This window comes from Ananas comosus, linkage group 2 (assembly GCF_001540865.1).
Source record: "Ananas comosus cultivar F153 linkage group 2, ASM154086v1, whole genome shotgun sequence".
NCBI classification, from domain to species: domain Eukaryota; kingdom Viridiplantae; phylum Streptophyta; class Magnoliopsida; order Poales; family Bromeliaceae; genus Ananas; species Ananas comosus.
Genome location: NC_033622.1, coordinates 832,013 through 857,121, shown reverse-complemented (window position 1 = coordinate 857,121; position 25,109 = coordinate 832,013). Strand labels below are relative to the sequence as shown.

Genomic DNA, 25,109 nt, shown 5'->3' with positions numbered 1-25,109 from the left:
GTTGTGTGTTACAATAAACCCATGACTCAGGAGTTTACATGTATATGTCTATATACGTGTGGTGGAACGAGGATTCTGACCAAGGACATAGCAGAGCACATACGGTGGTTAGAAGAAACAAATTATTGCGTGAACCAAGTGTATTAGTATTATTAGAAGGATGAACTTCAGATACCACACCTGTGGTTTTCCACTTTCTCATTTTATTATCCTGTGGTTTAAAGTGTATCAAATTAATATCATGTGATTTCATTTTTATCTTTTCGTCAGTTTTTCCGTTAAGATTTCGTTAAATTACATACAAAAAATTTCAAATACTCCATCTAAGTTTATCGAATATTCACTTTAGTACTATTTAGTTTTAACTTTGTCACTGATTTAACAAAAAAATTGGTGAAATTAATAATAAAAAGATAAAAATGAAACTACATGGCACTAAATTAATACACTTTACATCACAAAATACTAAAGTGAAAAAATGTGAAACCACAGGAATGATATTTGAAGTTTTTCCTTATTAGAATAATACGTGCACTTAGGCCCTATTTGAATACATAAGTTTTTTGTTCAGCATAGCTTTTTAACTTGTTTAAAAATTTTGTACTCTCTAACAGATGATATTCAGCTTGTAAGTTATTTTCTTCGAAATAAAATAAATTATCTTATAGATAAAATATGCTATTGTATTAAATTACGGACAACAAATCTTTCACTGAGCAAAATTCAGACTCCTAATTTCAAACTTGAAAAGAAGATTCTCATATCATGCAAGTTATCATTGAATAAGTTATTTCAACATTAGGACCTAACTCTCGTATACTGTATTGCTAAAATTCTATTATGGAGAACCTAAAATTAGAATCTAATTCAGTGGATGTATTCAACGCCATTCATAAGCCTTACATGTTAAGAATCATAAATTTCACACATCATCTTTTTATTAATCGAGCACCAACCTCATCTTACATAATTGGCTACAAACTTAATAATGGGTACCTAACGTCTTAAGTTTGAAACTCAATTACTTTAAATCCATTTCTAAAGGATTAAAATAGGCAAAAAACTTTTTATGACTTGAGCACTATTCTGTTCTAGGGGTGTAAATGAACCGAACACGAGCGAGCTGGGGTTGGCTCGTTAAAATATCGAGCCGAAAAATTCAGCTCGTATTCAACTCGTTTATTAACGAGCCGAACACGAGCTGGCTCACGAGCTGGCCAACGAACAATAAATTAAAAAGGATTAGATTAAATATATATAAAAAATAAATTTATAAAATCTTATCTATTAGATTTTGATCTAATAATTAAAATTTTACATATAAATGAGTCTTTTTATAATTAAGCTCGCATTTATATTTTTATTTCGCTAAAAATTAAATAATAAAAATATATTATATATAATTATTTATTTATATATAAAAATATAAATTAAATAAATTATATAAGTATAAAATATATGTATTCGAGCTGTTATCGAACCGAACACGAGCGAGCTAACCCCAGCTCGTGTTCGGCTCGTTTATTAAACGAGCTGAAAAATTCAGCTCATGTTCGGCTCGTTTACTAAAAGAGCGATTCGATCTCGAGCTCATTTCGAGCCGAACACGAGCTGGCTCGCGAACAGCGAGCTGGATTGCCACCCCTATTCTGTTCTATTACCTGATGCCTATACAACCGGTTTTCAAAACTTACCATCACAAGATAAACTCTTTACATTTTATGGATTACACCTGCTAATCTAAATTTTAAGATACCGATCATCAAATATTATTTGCAATGCACAAGACGTATAGATACACCAAATGTAGACAACAATTTCTTGTTAAGTACAAGGGGTGTTTGGGGTTTTTTTTTTTTTTTTAAAGTTGGCCTTGATAAAATAATATATAAATGTTCCAATTGCAGTTAGTTGCTTCATATAAAATTAGGGTATGTATGTTACTATGGCCATGGTTTTGGAATGAGGTTTGGTAAAGAAATAACTATTTGGAAATATATTATCCCTAATATGGAATGAGGTGGGGCAGAGTATTGAATAATTTACTTTGAATATTTCACCTCTCATACTCTGTTTTACTTTTCCTCTCACGTGTTTTGATTCAATGAAGTTGACTAAAGATGTAGTCCCCAAATGGGAATCTTCTTTCACATGGAGGAAGAAAAAAAGAAAGAAAGAAAGAAAGAAAGAAAAAAGTTTATTGCTTGCACCAGCTCAATGAAAACATTGTACGCACAACTTTTAAAGCTGTGATCAATAATAAAACGATTGATTAAATTATTTGTCATGTTAAAAGATCCAGCATGTAACTTATATTCGTTCTCTCAATTAGAGAATGATGATATTAACATTCCCACGATAAGTTGATTTAATATACATATTTCTTATTAATAATTTCAAAGACACATGCTATGCCTCTATAACAAACCTAATTAAAAAGGTTAGACATAAAAATTAATCTACAATTTAGGTTGTGTTTTAATTACTTTCCTAAATAAATCTAAAAATTTAGAATTATTATTGAATTCACATGCAATTTTTTTTTTCTGGAATTAATAATTAGCATGCTACATCAGTTCTCTATTTGAACATATTTTCGGGTTGTAAATTAATTAATAGATACATAACTAGATAAACAGATCCCATTTTACGCAGCTTCCAAAATTTACAATTTATTATTATTACATAATACATTCAATTTATACTATTGTGCTAAACAAACGTATAACAAAATCAAATGTCAACGCATTTCATAATGCTTTTCTCTTAAATTCAACTATCATTATAAATTTTTAAGCCCACTTAAAACAGAAATAAAGTACAAAACAAAAACTAAAATAATCTTTGCTGTATAATCAATATACGAGATTAAAATAAGATATCTTTTTTCCTATAGTCAGCTTACCGCGCTAAAATTAGCAATCTATTGTATTCAAATCAGTAGCCCAAAATATTTAAGCTTAAGTAACTCTGATTTGTGAGTGGTTCTGATATCAAAAGTAAAGAATTAACCTATTAATATTAACAGCTTACTGAATCCAAACCGCCGGTTTGAAATATTTAAATCTAATTATATACATAAAAACTCCTCATACGCTATTCATAACAGGACCGTCCAACTGGCAATAAATTATCTGCTTTAAGATTCAAGCACTGTATATAATACACGATCAAAAGCTATTGAACGGACACGAATGTACATACGGATGTACTAAGTGTAGGCAATAATTTGTGAAAATAATGGCTTACATCTTTTGATGGGGAAGGAGAAGCAAAGTATAACCATTGGCTACTAATCCCTTGAGTCAAAGCCTAATCATTCCTCATTGCAATTAGTTTAATTAATATTTTCTTAATACGAACAGTGTACACCTGGTGAGAAAGTCGTGTGGACTTTCATTTTTAATCCGAGGCTAACACCTCGATCAGGCGAAAGCTTAATTAGCTCTTAGTCATTTTCATTGAAATTGTACTTGCTCTATTAAAAATAGTAAAATAATATTTGAACCTGCAAAAATAGTAAAATAATAATGTAAGATAATATGTTTATGTAGCTTATTACGTTATGTGGTTGTTGAGGGGAAAGGGACTCTTCTCCTAAATTGCTCGTTCTCTTTTTTGAAAATATAGTATAGGAGTTCATCCATTTAATAAGTATAATATTTTGATAAATGTTGTTATTTTTATGTTTAATTTATCTAATTTTAGAATATGTTTTAAATAACTAAATTAAAATAAATTTAAATATAAAAATAATATATAAGGGATGTAAGGGAGAATCTGCTCCATTTAAATCTGCATGACTTAAGAATCTGATGTTGCTTTAATGTATTTAATAAGAGTAACCAAATTAGTCACACTGTATTAATTAGAAAAGTAATCTATGATTTCAATTTTGCACATTTGGACGTAATAAAATATATCAACCTTTTATTCCTCTAATTATTATTTCATGTGAAAAAATACTAATTTTCTTTTGTACATAGTACAATTTATGTCAACAAAAAAAGGTTATAAATGGCCTTTAATTGAAGTGGTTTACATATATGTATACTGACATTTATATATATTAATAATACAGATCAATATATTTCATTATATATTATATAAAGATGAAAATGAATAAAAAATTGAAAAATATAGAAATACCCTTTTCCCTTAAAAGAAAAATCAATTTCCTAATAGAAGTTATTATAAACAATATATGATCTCCTCATGAGATAATTAAAGAGCATTTATTTGACAACCATCATTGAATAGGACTACATGTGACTTACTAGGGTACACATTTGGATTGGAAATATATCTAATTAATATTGGACTATTATCAAATAATTTGTACCCATTATTCTTTTTTTTTGGATTAACATACATAATGAGGATACAAACATCTGAGATGTAAAAATTTGTTTTTCTTTCATATTTGCCTAACTCTAGTTTGAATTTTTGGAGAATCGATCATAAGCCTGATATTAGTCCTTCTTGGATCCATATTGAAATTCTATAAGCCAACAAAATATGGATTCGGATTTCACCCAAAATCTTTCGAAATACAAATCGTGGGTAAATTAGATTAATCTAGGCAAAGTTTGGTCTTGGAAACTTCTATAGAAGAAATAGTAAGAAATATTCTAAATGAGAATTTTAGTTCTACAGCTGTATTTAGTTTGTGTTATTTTTTTACAATTTTCGCTAATCTAACAGAAACAAAATAAAATGATGACATTTGGCTAAATATATCAAGTAATTTGATTGATAATATTAGATTCATTTGGAAATGAGATTCACACTAAAGTAATAATATTATTCCATTGGGAGAAGGTATGTACCTTTATATTAATGAATTATAATAATCATTAAATTCGTAATTCCACCCTCTATTTTTCTCTCTCTCCACTCCATCACCTACTTTTCCCGTTTACTCTCTAACCTCATCTTTCTCTAAACATAAACTCTCTTACTCTCTTTAATCCCATCTCTTGATCTCTTTTTACTAATCTTAACTCTCTCACCCTTTCTCTCTCTCTCTCTATTTCTCTAATTATACTCTCTTTCTCCCCCTTTCTCTAATCTCAGCTTCTCTATCTCTAAGCTAAGCACTTTCTCTCTCTTTCTCTCTCTACATCTCTAACCTAAAAGTCATTAGGTAAAAAAAATTGGAGTAAAAGTATACAAAATGCTTCTCCTATCCCTACTCTATTCTTAGAGTCAATTTGGTATCAGGGGTTATCTGAAGTCATTAAGCAAAATAGAATTAGGATAAAAAGCATAAAGAAATATGCATCTCCATTTTACAGCGAAATCATAAAAATTATATTATAACTGGCTCATTGCGATATACTTAATATAATATTATGTGCATGCCATTGTAAGATGTAAATCTTACACTCTATGGTTCTAGGGTTCAAAAACCTCTTTTAAGTTTTCATTGTTAATCTTTTTTTGATAAGACAAATGAATAAATCTAAACCATAAAATCCTATGGTTTAAGATTAACACCTATATATAGATGTGCAGGTAGCATTACTGAGTATTCATATCATGATGATATTATTGATGATTTAGTACTATACGATTAGTTAGTAATTGATTTGATCTTTATACATTGCAAATACAACACCGCGTAAGAAACCAACTCTAAAGCACTAAAACAAACCACTAGTTATTATGTGTATATTTCTATATTCTAGTAGAGCTTGAGATACATCATATATATAAAGCAGTGCTCACTTTATATTTGTAGGAAAAGTTACACGCTGAATAATTAGCAGTTGCAGTTGACATTACCTTGTAACAGATAAATTCATATAAGGGTCTTAAAAGAGACAGGTTGAGGCCTGTAGTCTAATACAATCATTGATCTAGGCCCATTAAGTGTTCTATGTAGGCCCTTCCTTAGCCTCTGCAGGTTCAGCCCAGGCCCTTTAGCAACCCTAATTGTGACCTAGCCTCTGAAACTAATCTTGTGCTAATCACTTTCTCCAGTTGTAGGTCTGAACATCCATTTTGTAGCTAGTAAAAGAACTTGCTGGGCCTTCAAATTACACTTAACTTTCATAAAGAGTTCTAGTTATTAAATCTAAGACGCGAGTGGTTACTTTTTTACTGTGCTGTAAGGACCTCCGATCAACAGTAGGTTAGATGACTCATGAAATCACACATCAACTCGTAACATATATGGATGCGGAACAAAGCTACTTAAGAATTGCATGTCTCACTTGAAAATTTATCGATGTATCTGCTAAGGTAAAGCCGATTTTTCATAAAGAGAATTCAAAGACTGAATAGAATGGCCCTCGAGAAATGAGTAATGAATAAATAGCAGTAGATGAGAGATGAATAGAAACTTAAGTAGCCTGATTAGGTAACCAAGGAATGCATTCATAGTGCCAGATGCACCTACAAGTAGTTAGGTTAATCAGGAGGGTGACTGAAAAGTGAAAATTAATGTTATCAACGGCCGACTTGGAAAGGACACTCAAACTGGTAATTGCCTACATAGGAAAGAACAATATAAGCTAATACAAGGTTAAAGTTCTGCATAACTCCAGTCCTTAGTTTGAGGTATTTGCGCTTATGAAACTTAATTATTCAAGTCCAATCCTTAGGAAAGAAGCAATACAGCTAATGCAAGGTTACAGTTCTGCACAAATCCTATCCTTAGTTTGAGGAACTTGTGCTTGGGAAACTTAATTACTCAAGTCCAAAGAAGATAATAATTCTAATCCTTGGAATGCAATAGGATGTGTCTCCTTATAAAGATCTCCTGTATCCTTAAAAAGGGCTACATATTTCACTGAGTAAAGATGATTTTATATCCGGATAGTATTCTTCCAGAACTATGCAATATCTACTAAATTTGGCAGCATAATGATGCAAATTCGACAGGATTCACAAAGTCACAAAAAAAAAGGCATACCAAAAGCAAGAAGAGAAATATCCTCTCGGAAGAGATGATGGAAAAAAGTGGCAATGGCGTACCTTCCTCTTGCTAATCAAGAAATTTAATCAGGGATGAGAAGACTAAAACACTTTAGAACATTCACTGCTGTCGCGAGAAACAATAACCTGCTTATAAATGCTCAGCAATGTAATATAGTTAAATAGGACAGCAAGTATAAGATAATCGCATAACTGACTATAGCTCCTTAAATCAAGAATTTCCTACCCGTCTAATTACTTACGAGTTCATCTTTTAGTCCAGTATTTATGGATTTACAAGTAAACGAAGCACATAAACCTCTACATTCAAATTGCATGCTAGGTTTCAGGGCTGGTCCTTACCATGATTTGCCTAGACTTCTTCGATTTGTACCTTATAAGAGCTCACACTGATCGATAAAATGCATCAGTGATTTTCCTTTTCACAGTCACACCTGTCTAGCTTGTCAATGACCGGCCTATTCATACGACTCTAAAAAATGCACGGTACTACGATGTGTAAAATGGGTTCAAATTTGGCCATCCAGTGGAAGATAGGTCACTGAAACATTTCTACGAACATGTTTGATGCGTCACACTAAAACAGAGGAAACTACTCACATTCACAACCACCAAAACAAACACAATTGAAAGCAATATATTCATGGAAAAGGAACATTGCATTAATTTAAACATTACAAAAACTGAGATCGGGAAAGGGAAATCGAAAGCGGCTTTACCTGTGCGGTTCTATGCCGAAGACCCCTTCCTTCCGGATCACGAACTCGCACGATGACTCCGGCAAGTGCGGCGCAAACACCACTTGCAGCCTCCTCCTCGTCCTCGTCCTCATCGTAACCCCATCGTCCCCCGAACCCTCAACAACCTCCTCGCTCCTCGACAAGAAGATCCTCGTGTTCACGCAATTCGCCCACGAGATCCCGAGCGCAGGGGCCACCCTGCGCCCCGACGACCACAACGACGTGGTTGGTGACGACAGCGGCGGCGCCGAAGCGGAGGGCGAGGGATTTGAGCATGGAGGCTACTTCAAAGAGGAGGGAGGTGCGGCGGGCCATGGCGATCGGGGTGGGATCGAACTCGGAGCGGAAGAGTGAGGCGAGGGAGTCGACGACGAGGAGGCGGAAGCGGGGGGCGCGGGAGAGGAGGGAGAGAAGGTGGGAGGGGGAGTGAGCGGGAGCGAGGAGGATGCGATCGAGGGAGTTGGGGTCGTTAATGGCGTGGGGATGGGGGAGGGAGAGGAGGCGACGGAGGGGGAAGGGGAAGGGGGAGTGGATGAAGAGGGAGGTGGAGGGGGAGGAGAGGAGGAGTTGGAGGGAGAGCTGGGTTTTACCGGAGCTAGATTCGCCGACGAGCTCGGTGAGGGAGCCGCAGGGGAGGCCGCCATGGAGGAGGCGGTCGAGGACGGGGCAACCGAGGGAGAGCTTTTCGGTTGGGAGGTGGAGAGGGTTTTGGGGTCGGAGCATCGTCATGGCCATGGCTTCATCCTCGTCTTCGTCCTCGTCGTCGTGGTGGAGCATTTGGGCGGGGGTATTGTTTTTGTTTTTTTTGGGGATTTTTTTGGGTTTTTTCCGCGCAGTTTTGATCTGAAAATGAAGAGAAATGATGGCGCGGAGCTGTTTTTGGTTTTTTAAAAATGAAACTCAGCAGTTTGTTTGGGGTTTCCCTCTCTTTCATTGGGAGGGATTAATTTGGGTAAAATTGCATGGCGATCCCCTTAACTATAGGTAATTATCAGATAGCTAATCAATATTTCTTTTCAATTGATGTTTTAAATTTTTAGTTCTATAGAATCGAGCGAGTTTCGTCCAATGAATTAAAAATTTTATTAACTTTATCAATATCTCATCAAATTTAATTTAATAATTTTTTAAAAATATTATACTTAAGGGGCCTAGTTCAAAGGTTTTAATAGGTGAGGGGTTTTTAGTGGGCCGAGGCCCGAGATAACTTCTCCGCGAGCCCAAATTACAAAGACATAGAAACGGCCCACTCTACGACCTTAATCCGCTACTCCCAATTCCCACCAATCAACAACGAGTTACTCCAATCGAACGGACTACGGCAAGCGTTACGATCTCCCTCGGATCGCCATCTCATCCAACGGCTAATCTCACACCTCTCTTCCCTATATATACCCCTCATCCTCCTCTTCCCCTTGTTCCCTACCATTACCCCCAAATCCCCTCATCAAAGTTGAGAGAGAGAGAGAGAGAGAGAGATAGCGTTAGAGAGAAAGAGAGAGAGAGCTCGAGGGATCGGCCATGTCGGGGAGGGGGAAAGGGGGGAAGGGGTTGGGAAAGGGAGGGGCGAAGCGCCACCGCAAGGTTCTCCGGGACAACATCCAGGGGATCACGAAGCCGGCGATCCGGCGCCTGGCGCGGCGCGGCGGCGTGAAGCGCATCAGCGGCCTCATCTATGAGGAGACGCGCGGCGTGCTCAAGATCTTCCTCGAGAACGTCATCCGCGACGCCGTCACCTACACTGAGCACGCCCGCCGCAAGACCGTCACCGCCATGGACGTCGTCTACGCCCTCAAGCGCCAGGGCCGCACCCTCTATGGCTTCGGTGGTTGAACGCTCTCCCTCTCTCTCTTTCCCTTTGCCATTTTGATCGTTGTGTTAGTGTACGTGAGATTGGAAAAGGATGGATCTAATATGGATCGTAGTTAGCTTCCGATTTTAGGGTTTTTTTTTTTTTTGTGGGATGTGGCTAGGTGTTTGATATGAATGGATGTGGTTGTGCTCTCAAATGTGAACAAGGACTTTTACCTTACAATGAGATATTTTCTTATTTATTTGATGTTTTATGTGCTTCTCATTGGGCCGGATGGGATAGACAGTAAAGTGTAATTTACGTTGGTGAGCCCTCTGATTTGGTTTGTTTTTGGGTCTTATTGTTGTATCTCAATTGAACCGTGTTAGGATGGAATGCTAAGTTTCTGTTTAGATTTGTTTTGGATCTCTCTAGTGTTTCAACTGAGTGGATATTATCTTTGATTTATTTGTGGTTTCTCTTTTTTTTGTTGTTGTGTGTGAGATGTAACTTGTCAATTGAGTTACATGTAATTTGGTTGTTGTAAAAATTGTGTTTGAATGGTGAATAGATACCATAATATCAGTCAAATTCTCTGAACATGCGCTACATATTGGTGCAAAATTTGGTTTGATCATTTGAAGAGTAATGCTCAGAATCTAAACTGGCTTGTGCCTTTATTGGTGGAGTGGAGTTGACAAGTTTTTATGCCATAATAGAAGTTGCTCAAATAATGAAAAACACTTTTAATGGGGTTTTGTAAATAGCTTTGCTCTAAGTTGCATCTTTAGTTCATGATGAGTGCTAAATCTAAGTGCCTAATGTGTGTTTTGAATCATTAAAACTCCATTGTGTCTTTGTTCATCTCTTGCTAGATAAGGTTCTAGATCTTTCTGATTTGAGGATGAGAAACATTAGATTAGAGGGTGTTACTAAGAATATTTTGTTTGTTGCAAAGTTATGAAAGTACATTTGCTGTTTTCTTAGTATTAATTTCATAACTTTGTTCTGGATTTGTTTTTATCAAGTGTTCTGAGGAAAGGTCTCTAGTAATGTTCATATTGTGGTTTGAACTTCACATTCCAAAGGTAAAAGTAGAACAATATGCTAAATTAAGCTGAATTTTTTAAATTTCATAGATCTATTGGTCATCTATTAGTTAATTATTTTGCTCTATGATTTAAATGAGTTTGGTGAATTTTTTTAATGTAGTTACTAACAAAATCATTCAGTTACAAACAAAAAATGAAATAAAATAAATGAAAGTTGAGGTCTCAACAATGCGAAATACAATGGTTTTTCTGTTTATGATTTTTGAACTCTTGGATCTCCTAAAGAGCCTCTCATAAATGCAAATCTCGGGCTCCTCGTGAACTCTTTTATTTGTTCTCTCCAACTGGCCTTTGGTTCACCAATTAAATCCCAGAAAATGACTGATAAAGAAGTCGAGATAACTAATCGATTAGAACACATTTTATATACTTGAAAATATTAATATGACAGTAAAAATCAATAGATTCTCTATAAAGCTTATATAATTGTTGGAATAACATAGAAGGTTTTTTTAAAATCCAACTAGTTGTCAGGTAACAGATATATAGTAAGGTTTAGACTTGTTGCGGCGGCGGCTGCGGCGCCCCTGCTGAGATTGTGGCGGCGCTTTCCATGCCCCTGCAGCTCAGCGACTGCAGGAGCTTCCACGGCAGCGATGCTGAATTGTGCATTGGAGGAGTCGACGGTGGCGACACTCTCCGCCTCTGCCGACTCCTTACCTCCCTCATCTCCACCGTGCCTGAGAACCTCCTCGGCCCGAGCATGAACACCTCGTACCACCTTGGCCGCGGCGGCACCGTTGTTAATGGGTCGGAGTCCGATGTTGCCCTCCGAAGCCTCGGGCGCTCGGTGTGGTGGAGAATGCCCCCGTCAAGTGATGCCGAGCGGCGGTGGGGAAAAAGCAGGCGTTTTGCGTCGTGGGTATTGCTCATCTCTGCCGTAGATGGTGCCGATTGGTGTCGGGGCTTGTAGGGGAGGAGCCTCCCATTGCCAAAGAGCTCGTCTGCGTAGCGTATGTCGGGGGAGAAGCTGGAGAAGGAGAAGGAGAAGTGGGAGGGATCCGGCGGAGGGGTCAACGGAGACTGGTCGGAGGAGTTCGAGGAAACAGGGAGGTAGCAGAGGGTGAGGGAGTCGCCATTGTCGAGCTCGGTGGTGGTGGAAGGAGGGAGAAGTGTCGGGGCCATTTTGGGAAGAGGAGGGGTATTCTAGGAGGAGGAAGAGGAGAGTGGTTGTTGCTTCATCGTTGGAGATACGCTGCAGGAGAAAGAAGTGTTTTTAAAGGGAGGGGGAAAAGCGCCTAAGTGTGAACATTTGCAGGAAACCCCTCTAAGATGAGAACGTTTTAAAATCGACCCTTAAACGACTATTATTATTATTATTTTTCTAATTAACACTTTTTTAACTTAAATTAATGATAAGTTTTTCATTGTTTTAGCTAATAAAACTATCAATTTTGTCCAATTTTAATATGTAAAATTTAACAAACCCATTAATTTTTAATGAATTTTAGAGAATAAATCAGATCAGACAATTCGAAATTGATATTGTTGAAGGGATCTATATGCAGTTTTATATGTTGGAGGCTCTGCAATTTCCTTTTATATTTTTAATGACTAATGACTTAAAAATCTTCTAGAGTTTTTTTTTTTCTCCTCTCTTTGTAACTTTGTCATTTCTATGTTGCTGAAAAAAAAAAAAAAAAAAAAAAGGAGAAAAGGGTTTCTAGAAGTGTCAGCTTTGGCTTTAAAATCGTGGGTGGTGGGTGGTTGGATTTATTCTTTTCTTGCATTGAAAGGGCCCTCTTTACAATTGCTAAATTACTTTCAAAATAAAAATAGTGAAAAATGTATATTCATTTTGTTTCTAAATAGGCCAGTATCCTACCCACGTAGGTATTTAGATTTGATTTGCGTGTTGATCAAGTTTATTAAGAATAGAAGTTCAAAAAATTCAGTATGTAGTTATAAACTTAAATTCTCAAAAATAAATTTTTTTTGAAATAGTTTGAAGCCATGTTTTAAAAGAAGATTCTAAATTTTGTTGATAATTAAATGTTGGATCTTAAATATACCCTCACTAAATTAATACTCGGCCGAATTATAATTGTGTCAATTCATATTACAATTTCTACCCTTAGAAATAGTAAGGTAAGAGAAAAAAAAAATTAAAGAATAAATGCAAAAAAAGAAAAATTTAAAAAAAATTTGAATATTGTATAGTAGTGCACTTTTCTAATGTATAGTAGTGCACTTCTATGAATAAAAGTTAAAAAATTAAAGTTTAAAAATTTTGTTTAACTGCTTTATTTTTTATTTAAGTATTAAAATGAAAAAACATTCAAAATATATGACTTGAATACAGTTTAAAAGAAATGAGTCATACTATTATTTTGAGAGAAAGGTAAAATTGTTTTAATTTTAAAAAATGAAACAAATATTAGTATAATTTTTATATTATTTTGAGAATAAAAAATTAAAAAATATTTTAAAAAAATTCATTCTATTCAAATGCATCAAAAAATTCAAATAGAATAATATAAAAACTATAGTAGAAAATAAATACAAGTTATTCTATAATAACATGTACTCTAATAAAAATCTCGAATATATTTTTTTAAAAAAAAAGGGCCAAAAAAATATGTATGTTGCACTCCATTGGGATAAAGGCCATTAGGATCGGATTATTTTTTCTTTTTTTACTTTTATTTCTTAAACTTTTTTTTCTTTCTTTTTTTGAGAGGATCGTTCTCCTCTCTCTCTCTTCCCTCTAACTCCGCCCCTCAACAATGGCGACGCGCACGATTTTTGGCGCGAGAGCGAGGGTCCCTCCCTCTCCCCTCAACCCCATCCCTGATCGGAGAAACCCTAACGGTAAACCCCTCTCTCTCCCAACTCGTCGATCCAACGGCGTAGATCGCGTCTCCCTCGTTGCATGCGCCGTTCGATTCAGACCCTGCATCGACATCCACAAGGTAAACCCTAGATTCGAGATCGCCCCCGCGCTCGTTTCCTTTGTTTAAACCCTAGTTTTTGATCGAATTTGCTGTGGGTTGGTAGGGGAAAGTGAAGCAGATCGTGGGATCCACGCTAAGGGATACGGTGGTGGATGGTACGGCTCTTGTGACGAATTTTGAATCGGATAAGTCTCCGGCGGAGTTCGCGAATCTATACAAGGAGGATGGGCTCACGGGGGGCCATGTTATAATGCTCGGGGCCGATGATGCGAGCCGAGTCGCGGCATTGGAGGCATTGCATGCTTATCCTGGTGAGATCATCTCTTCTTTGGTTGGAATTAGGGTTTCATATCCTTAACTTGTTTCCTTCAAAGAAGGATTTTTTATTTTTTTTTCGATGAAATGTGGGGGTTTGAAATGTTCGGCCATGATTTTGCATGATTGTTACTTGCTCTAGGTCCAAAGAATCCACTATACTGTGCCATTGATTTTCTTATGTTGCTTAATGGTCAATTAACTGTAAGATTCATAGTAACTGAACCCTGCATTAATGGTAGTTGATGTGGAAGATAGTAAGCTGTCAAATTCACAATATCGAGATTTAACTAGACTAGTTTACCTGATTTTGTAAATGCATAGTTCTTATTATTAGTTAACTGTAGTTGCACGCAATCAAATGGCTTATAATTTGCATCCTGTGAGGAAACTTTGGGTTCTTCTTGCTTGAACTTCTGAAAGTAAAAGTCCTCGCTTGAGCAGGTGTAAAGTAGAAAAATTTTCTGTTCTCTCAATCCGGATTAAAGATGTAATGAATTGTAGTTTGTCAGAATTCTGACTATGTGCAGGAATTGGAATGGTAGTGGAGTGTTACTGTGCGAATGACATGAAGACCTAATTCGTTTAGTTGAACAAGCTACTATTTCCAGCATTAAGAAGCTATCTGTAATAGGAGAAGGATAATTTTAATTTATTTTATTATTTTTCTGTAGTCAACCTTTCATTCTCAGCTGTGTGGATTTGAATCATGCAAACAACCTCCCTAGAGACAACTATAGACTCCTCCTAGACCCTACAATGATGGTAGCCTTTTCTATTGTGTTGCTCTGTTATAGCCTATGATTTTTGTATATCCGTGGTAAAATAATGTTACAATGATGCTCTTAATAGGTTTTGATGTATTTTCTCTAGCATTTTTCTCTCAGTATGGAAGCTTTGTCTGCTATATGACATCACAATTTAGACATAGTAATTCCATGCCAATATGACCATAAATTGTCCTGACTTTAGGTGGCATGCAACTTGGAGGTGGGATCAATTCGGACAATGCCATGACTTATATCAAGGAAGGTGCAAGCCACGTGATTGTTACATCAGTATGTGATTTATTTATTTATTTCACAGACATTGTTTGCTTGATTGAGCAACAGCATAGTTATCATGTCCCTTTTTTTTTATTATACACAAAATACTTCTGGTTTGCATTTGCTCATATCAATCTTTGGAATGATCATAATCATTGTTTTGTATGTTTCTCTCCTGTACTCAATAACTTTCACATAACAAATAGTTTCATAATTGAAATTTTTTCTGCTTTGTAGTTGAAAATTTAGAAGAACTTAAAATTCCAAAGTTCTAATGAAAGCTAATGTACTAATGTTAATCTCACAAGTCCCTGCATTTCAAAGTGTAAAACACATTACTCGGGGAGCACAGGTTCTCTACACATATTTAATGCTTTGCCCGCCACTAATATATAGTAAGTTTATATGTCAATTCAATGCTGACCTTTTTTATTGAGTTCATAGTAACTATTTAAATATTTGACTTGCAGTATGTTTTCAGTAATGGACAAATGAACCTTGAACGGCTTAAACATCTTGTTGGTATGATTGGAAAGCAAAGGCTTGTCTTGGATCTTAGTTGTAGAAAGAAGGTACGGGAAATTTTCTTGATATTGTTGGTTTTACTTATTCACTTGTTACATTCTCTAGCTACATGCTATTGACATTTACAATTAGACTTTTTTTTGTGCATACCGAGTTGATAGCAAATTATGTTTCTTTTCAATGGTAGTATTATTTGATTGTAGACTTTATGATTTTGGTGTAGAATGGTAAATACGCCATTGTTACTGACAGATGGCAGAAATTCAGTGATGTCATTCTAGAAGAGCAGACATTGGAATTTCTTGCGACCTATGCAGATGAGTTTTTGGTTCATGGAGTTGACGTGGAGGGGAAAAGGTGACTTACTCTACAGTATTTCTACTCGATTCTTTTCAAAGCAACCCGGAGCTTCTTACCGCTCTACCTTTGGCATGCCATTTGGTTTTTCGTAATATATCGCTGGTTTCTTCTTTCACCTCTATCACATTGCGAATGGTTAGCATTTTAGTATTCTGATGGACTCGGTCAAATATAGGCTCCAACAAGAACTGATTCGGTAACTATATTATCTCGGTTTCTAATTAATGTTCTTGGTGCTATGGCAGGCTAGGAATTGATGAGGAGCTTGTGACACTGCTTGGATGCTACTCACCTGTACGTAATACCTTACTTTCTGTTATTTAGTTTTCTCCACATGTTTATGACTTGGTTCCCCTAACCCAAGAACGAGCTCTGGTTTTGCTAATTTGTCACTAAAGGCCATCATTAAAGGCGCTATTTATTGTATACTTTCATTTTTAATATTAGCTTTTGTGTTTCTAAAATCTAGTACCTTACAGGTGTAGTGTCTTTTGGCCCAACCTCAAATGCAACATTGCATCACTGATGAACTCAACTTTACATTGCCTCTTTATAAAATTAGTACTCCTGTTTACAGTATATATTAATTTGTTTTGAGCATGAAAGATTTTAGCTTTGTTTGTGCTCAATATGATCGGCGGATGTCGATAAAAACTCATACATATATTTCAACATTTTCACACTGTAGATTCCGGTAACTTATGCTGGCGGGGTCTCAACAATGGAAGAGCTGGATAGGATAAAAACCGCTGGCAAGGGCCACGTTGATGTTACAGTTGGAAGTTCTCTCGATATATTTGGGGGCAATCTACAATACGAGGATGTCGTGGCTTGGCATAACAATCAACAACTTATGGTTACCCAATAACCCTAAAGAAGTCGGCAATTACGTTATATTGAATCAACTGACAAAAAAAATTTTGAACCTGCGCCGCAAATTCGTTCCGCAATATTTTCTACAAACTACTTTTGCTATATATTTCTAATGCTTTAATGTTAAGAAACTCGAAACTTATTCCAAGGCGGCGGCATCTCCGATATAATTTCATGTGTATCTGTCTTAACTGTATAACCAGTAGGAATAGTGTTTGTTGTATTTTGTAAGGAGGAACATATTAATAGACATTTTGCAGAACCTATTCCAGTTTTAGTGAGAAAGTTTTTGATATTTTTGAGGACAAGCAAGACCTTGGTATTCATGCAATCTTATTTCTTCTAATTTATTGCTAATAGATCTTAAATGCCAAATTGTTGTTTTTCACTGCCTTTGCAGCATTTAAAGTTTGTTTCAGAATTTGCAGATTGTGTGTGCTGTACTTTGATGGTTTTGATTGAAATATTGTTATTCCCTCTTTGTTTTTCAAAATTGATGTAAATGAATTTTAGTTGTTGTTGTTGTTGTTTTAAGAAGTTCATCTAATCATATCGGATTCGTATAAAAATAATGATAATAATAATAATAATAAGTTACATACCCAATCAAATAAAATAAATTTGTATTAAAAGAGGAGAAAATGGGTAGGATTTAGATGTCGAACGTTCAAGAATCAGGTGACACGTGTCAACACACATACAGGCGCCGAATCAAAAATCGTCCTACTCCTACATATCCCATTCCGCTGACACGTGGCATTGATCTAGGCGTGTCGGACTAAAATTTGTCCGACCACTATAACATGTTGCCGTGAATAAGAAATCGACCTATTTTGTAATTTTGCACTCGCCATTTTCGCTACCTTCCCTCGACCTCGCCATGGTTCTGTAGCCCGAAGACGAGTTGAACGAGAAGAACCTGCGCCTGCCCCCTCGACGAAGACGATATCGCCCTCCTCAAAACCTACGTACGCATCCCCTAATCTCTTCACTTCTTTGGTTCGCCTCGATTTAGGGCTAGGTTAGGTTAGGTTACTTTGTTTGCGCATCAGATTCCGCTAGATCTAGTTTTATTGTTGGTGAATGCGATCTAGAGTGGTGAGTTATTAATACCTTTGTTGTTTGGATCGATTGTATAGTAAGGGTTTGTGTGGAAACTATTTGATGTTCCTCTTATTTTGTTTAAGTACATTTATGATGATAAGATGAGAATTGTGTCATATGGCAGGGTCTGGGACCTTATTCTGAGAGCATAAAGAAGGCGGAGAAGGAGATTAAGGAGATGGTGAAGAAGATCAATGATCTATGTGGTAAGTAGTGTGTTAATATCATCATATGCCTAAATATATGTATCTCTATAGATACATACGAAGAAATGGATGTACAAATATGTAAACTGGAACTTGTTTTGCTTATATTTTTCTTGTAATGAAATAATGTGACTCTACTTTCTCAAGTGATACGTAAAGAGTCATTGTTTTGACTCAAATTTTGTGTATTTAAGCTCCCGATGCATATGATTGATGTTTTAAGTTATAGTTCCTTGAAGAATTGAGTTTATCTTATTATAGTCCGGTTCTATTATGTAGCAAAATCAAGCATACAATGGACATTACAAATGGGTATGTACTAAGATGCTTGAAATAGAGGTGCGCTTTTCAAAGGTGGCGTCTTTTGTGACTGGAGTCGGTTGTCGTTACTCATGAAGAGCTAATTTAGATATAAAAATGCTTTCTTTCTTTTCTTTAGATTTCCGAAAGAGTATTTGGAATAAGTTGATTCCACAGCTTATTTAAACTAGCATAATGTAGTGATAGGTAGTTTTTGTTATTAAAATCTGTTGCTATTATATTCTTGGAACCTTTGAGACATTTTTTGTTATGAAATGCCAGGAATCAAAGAGTCAGACACTGGTTTAGCTACACCTAGCCAGTGGGATTTGGTTTCTGACAAGCAAATGATGCAAGAGGAACAACCTCTGCAGGTATTTTTGTCTCAAATTTGCATGAATTTTAGGTATTCGTGCTTGTTTTATTCTGTGATATCTGGGAGTTTATTAGTAAACTTGTTTTACGTCTTACATATTTGGTGTCTGACTAGATTGTTGTTTCATCAAAAGGTTGCTAGGTGTACGAAGATTATTAGCCCGAACACAGAAGATGCTAAATATGTGATAAATGTTAAGCAAATTGCCAAGGTATACTTTTTGAGCATGTAATGCTCTTCCTACTATGTTTACTTGTCTGGACAAATGGACAACAACATGGTCGTCCCAACTTAAATTCTCTTTCTTCTATTGGACTTATGCAGTTTGTGGTCGGGTTGGGCGACAAAGTCTCTCCAACTGATATTGAAGAAGCCATGCGAGTTGGGTAAGGCTACAATACCATTCACTTGATTAGTTGTCTCAATTTCTCTTCAATGACTGCTTCATTTGAGGTGTATTAGTTTTTCTAACTAGCTAGTGTGTCGTTATTGACGTTTTCCATTATAATAGCAATAATTGTCTTTCCCACCCTCTCTCCCATTCCCCCATCCGCGCTAAAGCTAGTGTCTAATATATTACAAAAGCAATTGTAGAATAATAAAAGTAAAACAAATAGAGTACAATAATTTGTTAGTGCAAGATTATTTCTGAAGCAACTAATTGGCAAAACAGACTTGAGTTACATAATCACAGTGATGGATGGCCTTGGCACCTAGTTGCTGGTTGTGACAACATACTATCTATAAGGAATTATACATCGCTATCTCCTTGGTACTGTCTTTTGAGTCCTTTAATCTGGTATTTGCATGAGAATTATAATACTTGTAGGCCATCAAAGTTCCTGTGACATTCATAATTACTACAGAGGTGGATGTTGGAATCAATCTTACCTGGACTGTATGTTTTGTTGTGCAACTGGCAATATTCAGTTTAGATGACCTTACATTATATCGCGTCAAACCATCTGTAGCGCTTCAGCACTTCTTGTATCTATAAGCATTTGTGGCATGGTGCAGTTAGTTATCCGCAAAGTTGTAATCAAATAATTTTACTAGGACTGAGACTTTTATTGAAAATCTCAATTGGTGTTGGTTGGACATCATGGTTTGATCTAATAATCTTTCATTTGCAGAGTTGATCGAAATATGTATCAAATCCAGATTCCCTTGCCACCAAAAATTGATCCAAGTGTTACGATGATGACGGTGGAGGAGAAGCCTGATGTCACATATAATGATGTTGGTGGGTGTAAGGAGCAGATTGAAAAGATGCGAGAGGTATGCCTTTTCTTTGTGATTAAAAATAAAAATATCATGTTGTTATCGCTCATTCAGGTTTGACAGCAGTGTAAAATGATTATACATATGGCGGGTACCTGCAAGTTGGTGAATTAAACCAGAGCGCATCATTTTTGTTTTCTCTTATTATTGTTCCTCAGGTTGTGGAGCTTCCAATGCTTCATCCAGAGAAATTTGTGAAGCTTGGAATTGATCCTCCTAAAGGTGTCCTTTGTTATGGTCCTCCTGGAACAGGAAAAACTCTCCTTGCTAGAGCCGTGGCCAACAGAACTGATGCCTGCTTTATTCGTGTCATTGGAAGTGAGCTGGTTCAGAAGTATGTAGGAGGGAGCTCGAATGGTCCGCGAACTTTTCCAGGTTGTTTGGTTTCCGGCGATTCAATGGCGAACTTATTTGATTATTGTTCTTGGATTTCCTTACTTTCTTAGTTACTTTCGCTGTTTGTCTAACAACTAGTCTTGTCATTTAGATGGCCCGTTCAAAGAAGGCATGCATTGTTTTTTTTGATGAAGTTGATGCTATTGGCGGTGCTCGTTTTGATGATGGCGTTGGTGGGGACAATGAAGTTCAACGTACTATGCTTGAAATCGTCAATCAGCTTGATGGTTTTGATGCTAGAGGAAACATCAAAGTTCTAATGGCAACCAATAGGTTCGACAGCTTGATGTTTTCTAGTTTATAGCTGTGCTTCAAGTCAACTCTTAACCATGCCCTTAGAACATATGAATTCATCTCCCTCTCTTTCCAAAACTTTTCAGGCCTGACACTTTGGACCCAGCTTTACTCCGTCCGGGAAGATTGGATCGTAAGGTTGAGTTTGGTCTGCCAGACTTGGAAGGTCGCACAAAGATATTCAAGATCCACACAAAAACAATGAATTGCGAAAGGGACATCAGATTTGAGCTTCTTGCTCGCCTCTGCCCTAACTCCACTGGTGAGCATTTACTGAAGTGTTTCTTTACCTCATTTCAATAGTATAAGGGGTTTGTCTTGATAATACTCCATCTAACAATTAAGCAAAATTGAACAGATCTTACCTACCTGAACTTAAAGTTGTTAATTTACCATCTAAACTTGTAGTTCTTTTGATGTGAGTACCTCTTGTTCAAAACTTGGTGGGTATTTTATAATCTAATGGGATAATTTCTTACTTGATAAAATATTCTATAACCAATTTGACAAAATCCTTTTTTAAGTTTTGACAAAACTCAGGTAGAATTTTCTGAAGTCGAAAAGTTCTTTGAAGTCGGAAAGTTCTTTGATAGTTTATGTCAAAATTTTAGAAGTTCAGGCACCTACTTTAAAATGTGCTATAACTGATGTAGCTCTGTACTTTTTTACTTTACAAGTTACTATGCTCCGCTACACATTTTTTTCTCCTTTTCTTTAAAAGTAAAAGCCGGTCTGAATGCTTGGAACTTAGATGCTTGGTGTTATATGTTTTTCTACGGTCTATTTTACTTGGACAAACATCAAAATTGCTCTATTTGTTCTTCACAAGTTTCTAACTATTTCCTGTATTTCTTTATATTAGGGGCGGACATAAGGAGTGTGTGCACCGAAGCCGGGATGTATGCAATCCGGGCACGCAGGAAGACGGTAACCGAAAAGGACTTTCTTGATGCAGTGAATAAGGTTATTAAGGGTTATCAGAAGTTCAGCGCAACGCCCAAATACATGGTCTACAACTAACAGCACAGCTCCGGTTACTCATATCTCGGAAGGAAATATCACCGTAATGTTGGCATATGATTTTCTACCTGGTAATATGCATCTTTATACAAGCAGGATCCCAAATTCCCAGTGACCAATGCCTTTTCTTTTCTCATCCATAGATTTAGACTATGGTGTGCTTGAGCGAGAAAAAGTAGTGGCTCTTTTCAGAAATTGGATGATTCTTTATCTTGATGAAAGATCCCAGTATTTGCCATGGTTTATGTTCTCCTGTTTGTTTGTTTGTGTTTATGTCAGAAAGATGATAGGATGCCGATTGATCTGTTAGTTATTTTTATTTCTACGGTATACTTCTGCAGAATTCAGGCGGTCATCTGGTTGCAAGTTAAACAAATGGTTATCGAGAAACATTTCTCGTTACTAGTTTTATTCTTTCCTGAGGAACTGAATTATATATATATGTCTCGCTATTTGTGTTTCTAAACTCAAATTTACATGCATCACTTAACAGTCCTAGCTCAACTATTGAATACCTATTCTATTTTTTTTTTGTTTGTCATCTAATTTAGATTGTCACGCCCTTATTTTCTCTGCTTGCTGTTTAATTTTCCAGAGGCATATTTGATTTGTCCATCGTAGATGCATGAATGAAGGTGTTGTTTATGAGAATTTACGGCAAAGGTGAAAAGAAATCCACATGTTCATTTTAGTTGCAGTATTCGGCAATTATGTTCTTGTTGTGGTAGCAACTTTTGTTTTAGAAGCTAATTTAGCTTTCCGATGCAGCAGAAGTATCAGACTTACTATTTTCGTCCACCGGTGTTGCTTCATATTAAGTTCCTTTTCAATTCGAGGCTTTTATAAAGAAACCGTGTTAGATGTGTCGCCTTAATTAGTAGTGAGAGTAGTACAAGTCTATTGTTAAATTATATTCAAAGTCTTCGGGATTAGTCTACTAACTTGTTTCCCAAGCTTTGAAGCTTTTCTGCTTGCTTTCAGAGACCCAAGAAGGAAACCACGCACGGCAAAAGTATGAATTAAGTGGGAAGATGACTATGCCTTCATACACAAAGAAGTTGCAGCTTCAACCATTGTCCAGATTAGTTCTTGAATAATACCGTACGCTTTTGAGTCATTCTTCATTCCCTTCTGTTTTATGAGGTTCTGAGCTTGATTCATGTATCTTTCCTGATTAGTTCAGGATAAGAGTTCAGTTTACATAATATGATTTTTGTAGTTCCACTGAAAAGCACTTGAGCATATTTTCACATTTGATCTGTTTGCCTTTGGTCATACTGAAAGCCAAATCCTGTCTTGTAGGCACTACAACACAAATCTTATTTTCTTCAAGTGCTCCCAGAATTTATCTAGTGAAAGCCTATTCCCTCTCGGATGCTCTGAGAAGCATACGAATAGTGTATGCTCTTCAATGTTTAGCCCTTTGATCTATAATAGGAGTCCGGCTGCTATAATACTCTTACGAGTATAGATTTTCTTTGTACTTTTAGCTATTAGATCTATCATTTTGATCATCTTCAATCGTTAGATCATTCTGTTCAAACAATCACCCACTCAATCCTACCCGATTACTATCATCTTAATTACGGGTCATTATTATCCTAACCGTACATTTTTTCACCCAACGGTCGAAAATTTATGAGTATAAAAGTGTCTATACTTATAAAAGTATAGTAGCCCTAGTCTTATAATAGGAGTCCGGCTACTATGCTATTAATAGCACGAAGCACTTGGTGCTACCAAATTTTTCGCCGTTAGATCTATCCTTTTGATCATTTTCATCCGTTAGATCATATTATTCAACAAACCACCTACTCAACCCTAGAGAGCTCACATCATCTTAACCGCATATTTCTTAACCTAATGGCCAAAAATTTGATAGTACTAATGATTTTGTGCTGTTAATAGTATAGTAGCCTAGTTCCTTATAATAGTACCATCATGGAAAATATTGCTTTTTACAAACAACTGTGTTTTCAATAATATTTATCTGCATGTGATGCATCTCTCTCTCTCTCTCTCCCTCTCTCTCTCTCTCTCTCTCTCTGAGTACTATTCTAACCCATGCTTTGAAATTAGGAAACGGAAGGGTAACTTAAATGAGCACCGGTACAATTATTGAATATTTGTGTGACTAATAATACCCGAAAAAGAGTCAACATGTTTTGGTTTTGGTCCTGCTCGGCTCCGCGCCTTTTGTGGTCGTCGGTCTCCTTATTGGCTGGCAGTGCCTTTCTTGTCTTTTCTTCTTCTTTCTTTTTTTTTTTTTTTTGTCTCTCTTTCTTTTTTCTTTTTTTTTTTCATTAAGTCCCAGATTTAGACCCCACTGGTTGACACGATTATGTGACTTTACAGATAATTAATTATACGGCTTTAAGATCTATTACCTCAGCATCGAACAATTCTAAAAATTAATGATACGGAAAACAAATAATAATTCCATTCACATCGTAAGAAATAGGAGTATACGATTTAATTTTTTTGGTATGTGTTATCTTTTCAACATAGTAAAACATATATAATAAATTAAATCCTGATCTTGAAATACTTATATAAGATTTTAAAAGTGCGTCAAATATAGTGCGCGAGTGTGTTAACATGTTAGTAATGTTGTATAGAATCTTTTGTGGAATCTAAAGCATTTTGCTAAAGAAAAGTAGGGGTATTAGCACGTACGAAATTTGGTGAAAATATAGGTCCAATCACCACTTAAAATAATCTCATGATAATAATATGACATAATTGAAGAATAGTTACCACCACCATTCACGGGGACTGTACGTGAGAAATGGATCCACAAGGTCAAAATCCTCTGAAAATTGGAGCCATGCTTTGAGGAGGAAAGGACAAAAAAACAACAATAATAAACCAAAAGAATTTCTATAATTGTAGGATAGTAATCATATTATGATTAAAAATTAAATATTAAACATACTCCTAATCTGACAAGATATTTAAAATATAATAATAGTTATTGTAATCAAATAAACAACATGATTCTAATCTAATAAAAAGAGTACTATATTGCTGTACACGAAGCAGAGGAAAATGTATGAATCTAGTTTATTTTTGGTGATTTTAAAATATTTGAAAATGGCTTTATGGTTAGTATAAAAAAATTTTAAAAAAATATCAGTCACTAGATTTTTATACTTCGATCTTTATGAATTAAAAAGAAAACCTATCACACCAACAAACAAACTACCACCTATAACGACCTACTTTTTATCCCTTGTGTTGTGGAGTATAATTAATTAATTAATATAAATGACATGCATATTTTGCTTAGATGAGCATGCATGGTAACACTCAACTATACAAAATGGTAGTAGTATATTTTATTTATTTATTGTTTTGGGCTTTGATGTAAAGTTGGAAAACATTTAATAGTAAAAAACTAAAAGATGTTGATGGGGTATTAAGTAAAGATAAATACATATGAAATACGTAGATATATTGCACGAACTTCTAAAATATGATACATAATAAATAAACAAAATATTTGATCTTATTTTGTAACTTGTTAGTGTAAC

General features: G+C 35.8%; 3 protein-coding genes and 1 pseudogene across 3 annotated transcripts; 3 read left to right on the top strand and 1 right to left on the bottom strand.

Moving 5' to 3' along the window:
- On the bottom strand, nucleotides 1-8,699 carry LOC109725634 (DNA repair protein XRCC3 homolog). The gene is given in 3 exon segments (XM_020254882.1): nucleotides 1-75; nucleotides 7,662-7,898; nucleotides 7,900-8,699. Coding segments are annotated over 3 exon segments (846 nt in total). The 5' UTR covers nucleotides 8,460-8,699; the 3' UTR covers nucleotides 1-26.
- Nucleotides 9,096-9,902, top strand: LOC109706929 (histone H4). The gene has a single exon (XM_020227951.1). It carries the CDS (start codon nucleotides 9,204-9,206, stop codon nucleotides 9,513-9,515), a length of 312 nt encoding a protein of 103 aa, XP_020083540.1. The 5' UTR covers nucleotides 9,096-9,203; the 3' UTR covers nucleotides 9,516-9,902.
- Nucleotides 13,223-17,020, top strand: LOC109706465 (1-(5-phosphoribosyl)-5-[(5-phosphoribosylamino)methylideneamino] imidazole-4-carboxamide isomerase, chloroplastic-like). The gene is made up of 7 exons (XM_020227285.1): nucleotides 13,223-13,498; nucleotides 13,584-13,791; nucleotides 14,768-14,853; nucleotides 15,312-15,413; nucleotides 15,590-15,723; nucleotides 15,972-16,020; nucleotides 16,415-17,020. The coding sequence occupies exons 1-7, from the start codon at nucleotides 13,313-13,315 to the stop codon at nucleotides 16,592-16,594; spliced, it is 945 nt and encodes a 314-aa protein (XP_020082874.1). The 5' UTR covers nucleotides 13,223-13,312; the 3' UTR covers nucleotides 16,595-17,020.
- On the top strand, nucleotides 17,480-22,042 carry LOC109706464 (annotated as a pseudogene).

What these genes read in the sequence shown, in the direction of transcription:
- LOC109706929 (XM_020227951.1), top strand. Translation starts at nt 9,204, where the DNA reads ATGTCGGGGAGGGGGAAAGGGGGGAAGGGGTTGGGAAAGGGAGGGGCG.
- LOC109706465 (XM_020227285.1), top strand. Translation starts at nt 13,313, where the DNA reads ATGGCGACGCGCACGATTTTTGGCGCGAGAGCGAGGGTCCCTCCCTCT. An exon ending in GTTGACGTGGAGGGGAAAAG is followed by an intron (nt 15,724 to 15,971) that starts GTGACTTACTCT and finishes GTGCTATGGCAG; the next exon opens with GCTAGGAATTGATGAGGAGC. An exon ending in TGCTTGGATGCTACTCACCT is followed by an intron (nt 16,021 to 16,414) that starts GTACGTAATACC and finishes TTCACACTGTAG; the next exon opens with ATTCCGGTAACTTATGCTGG.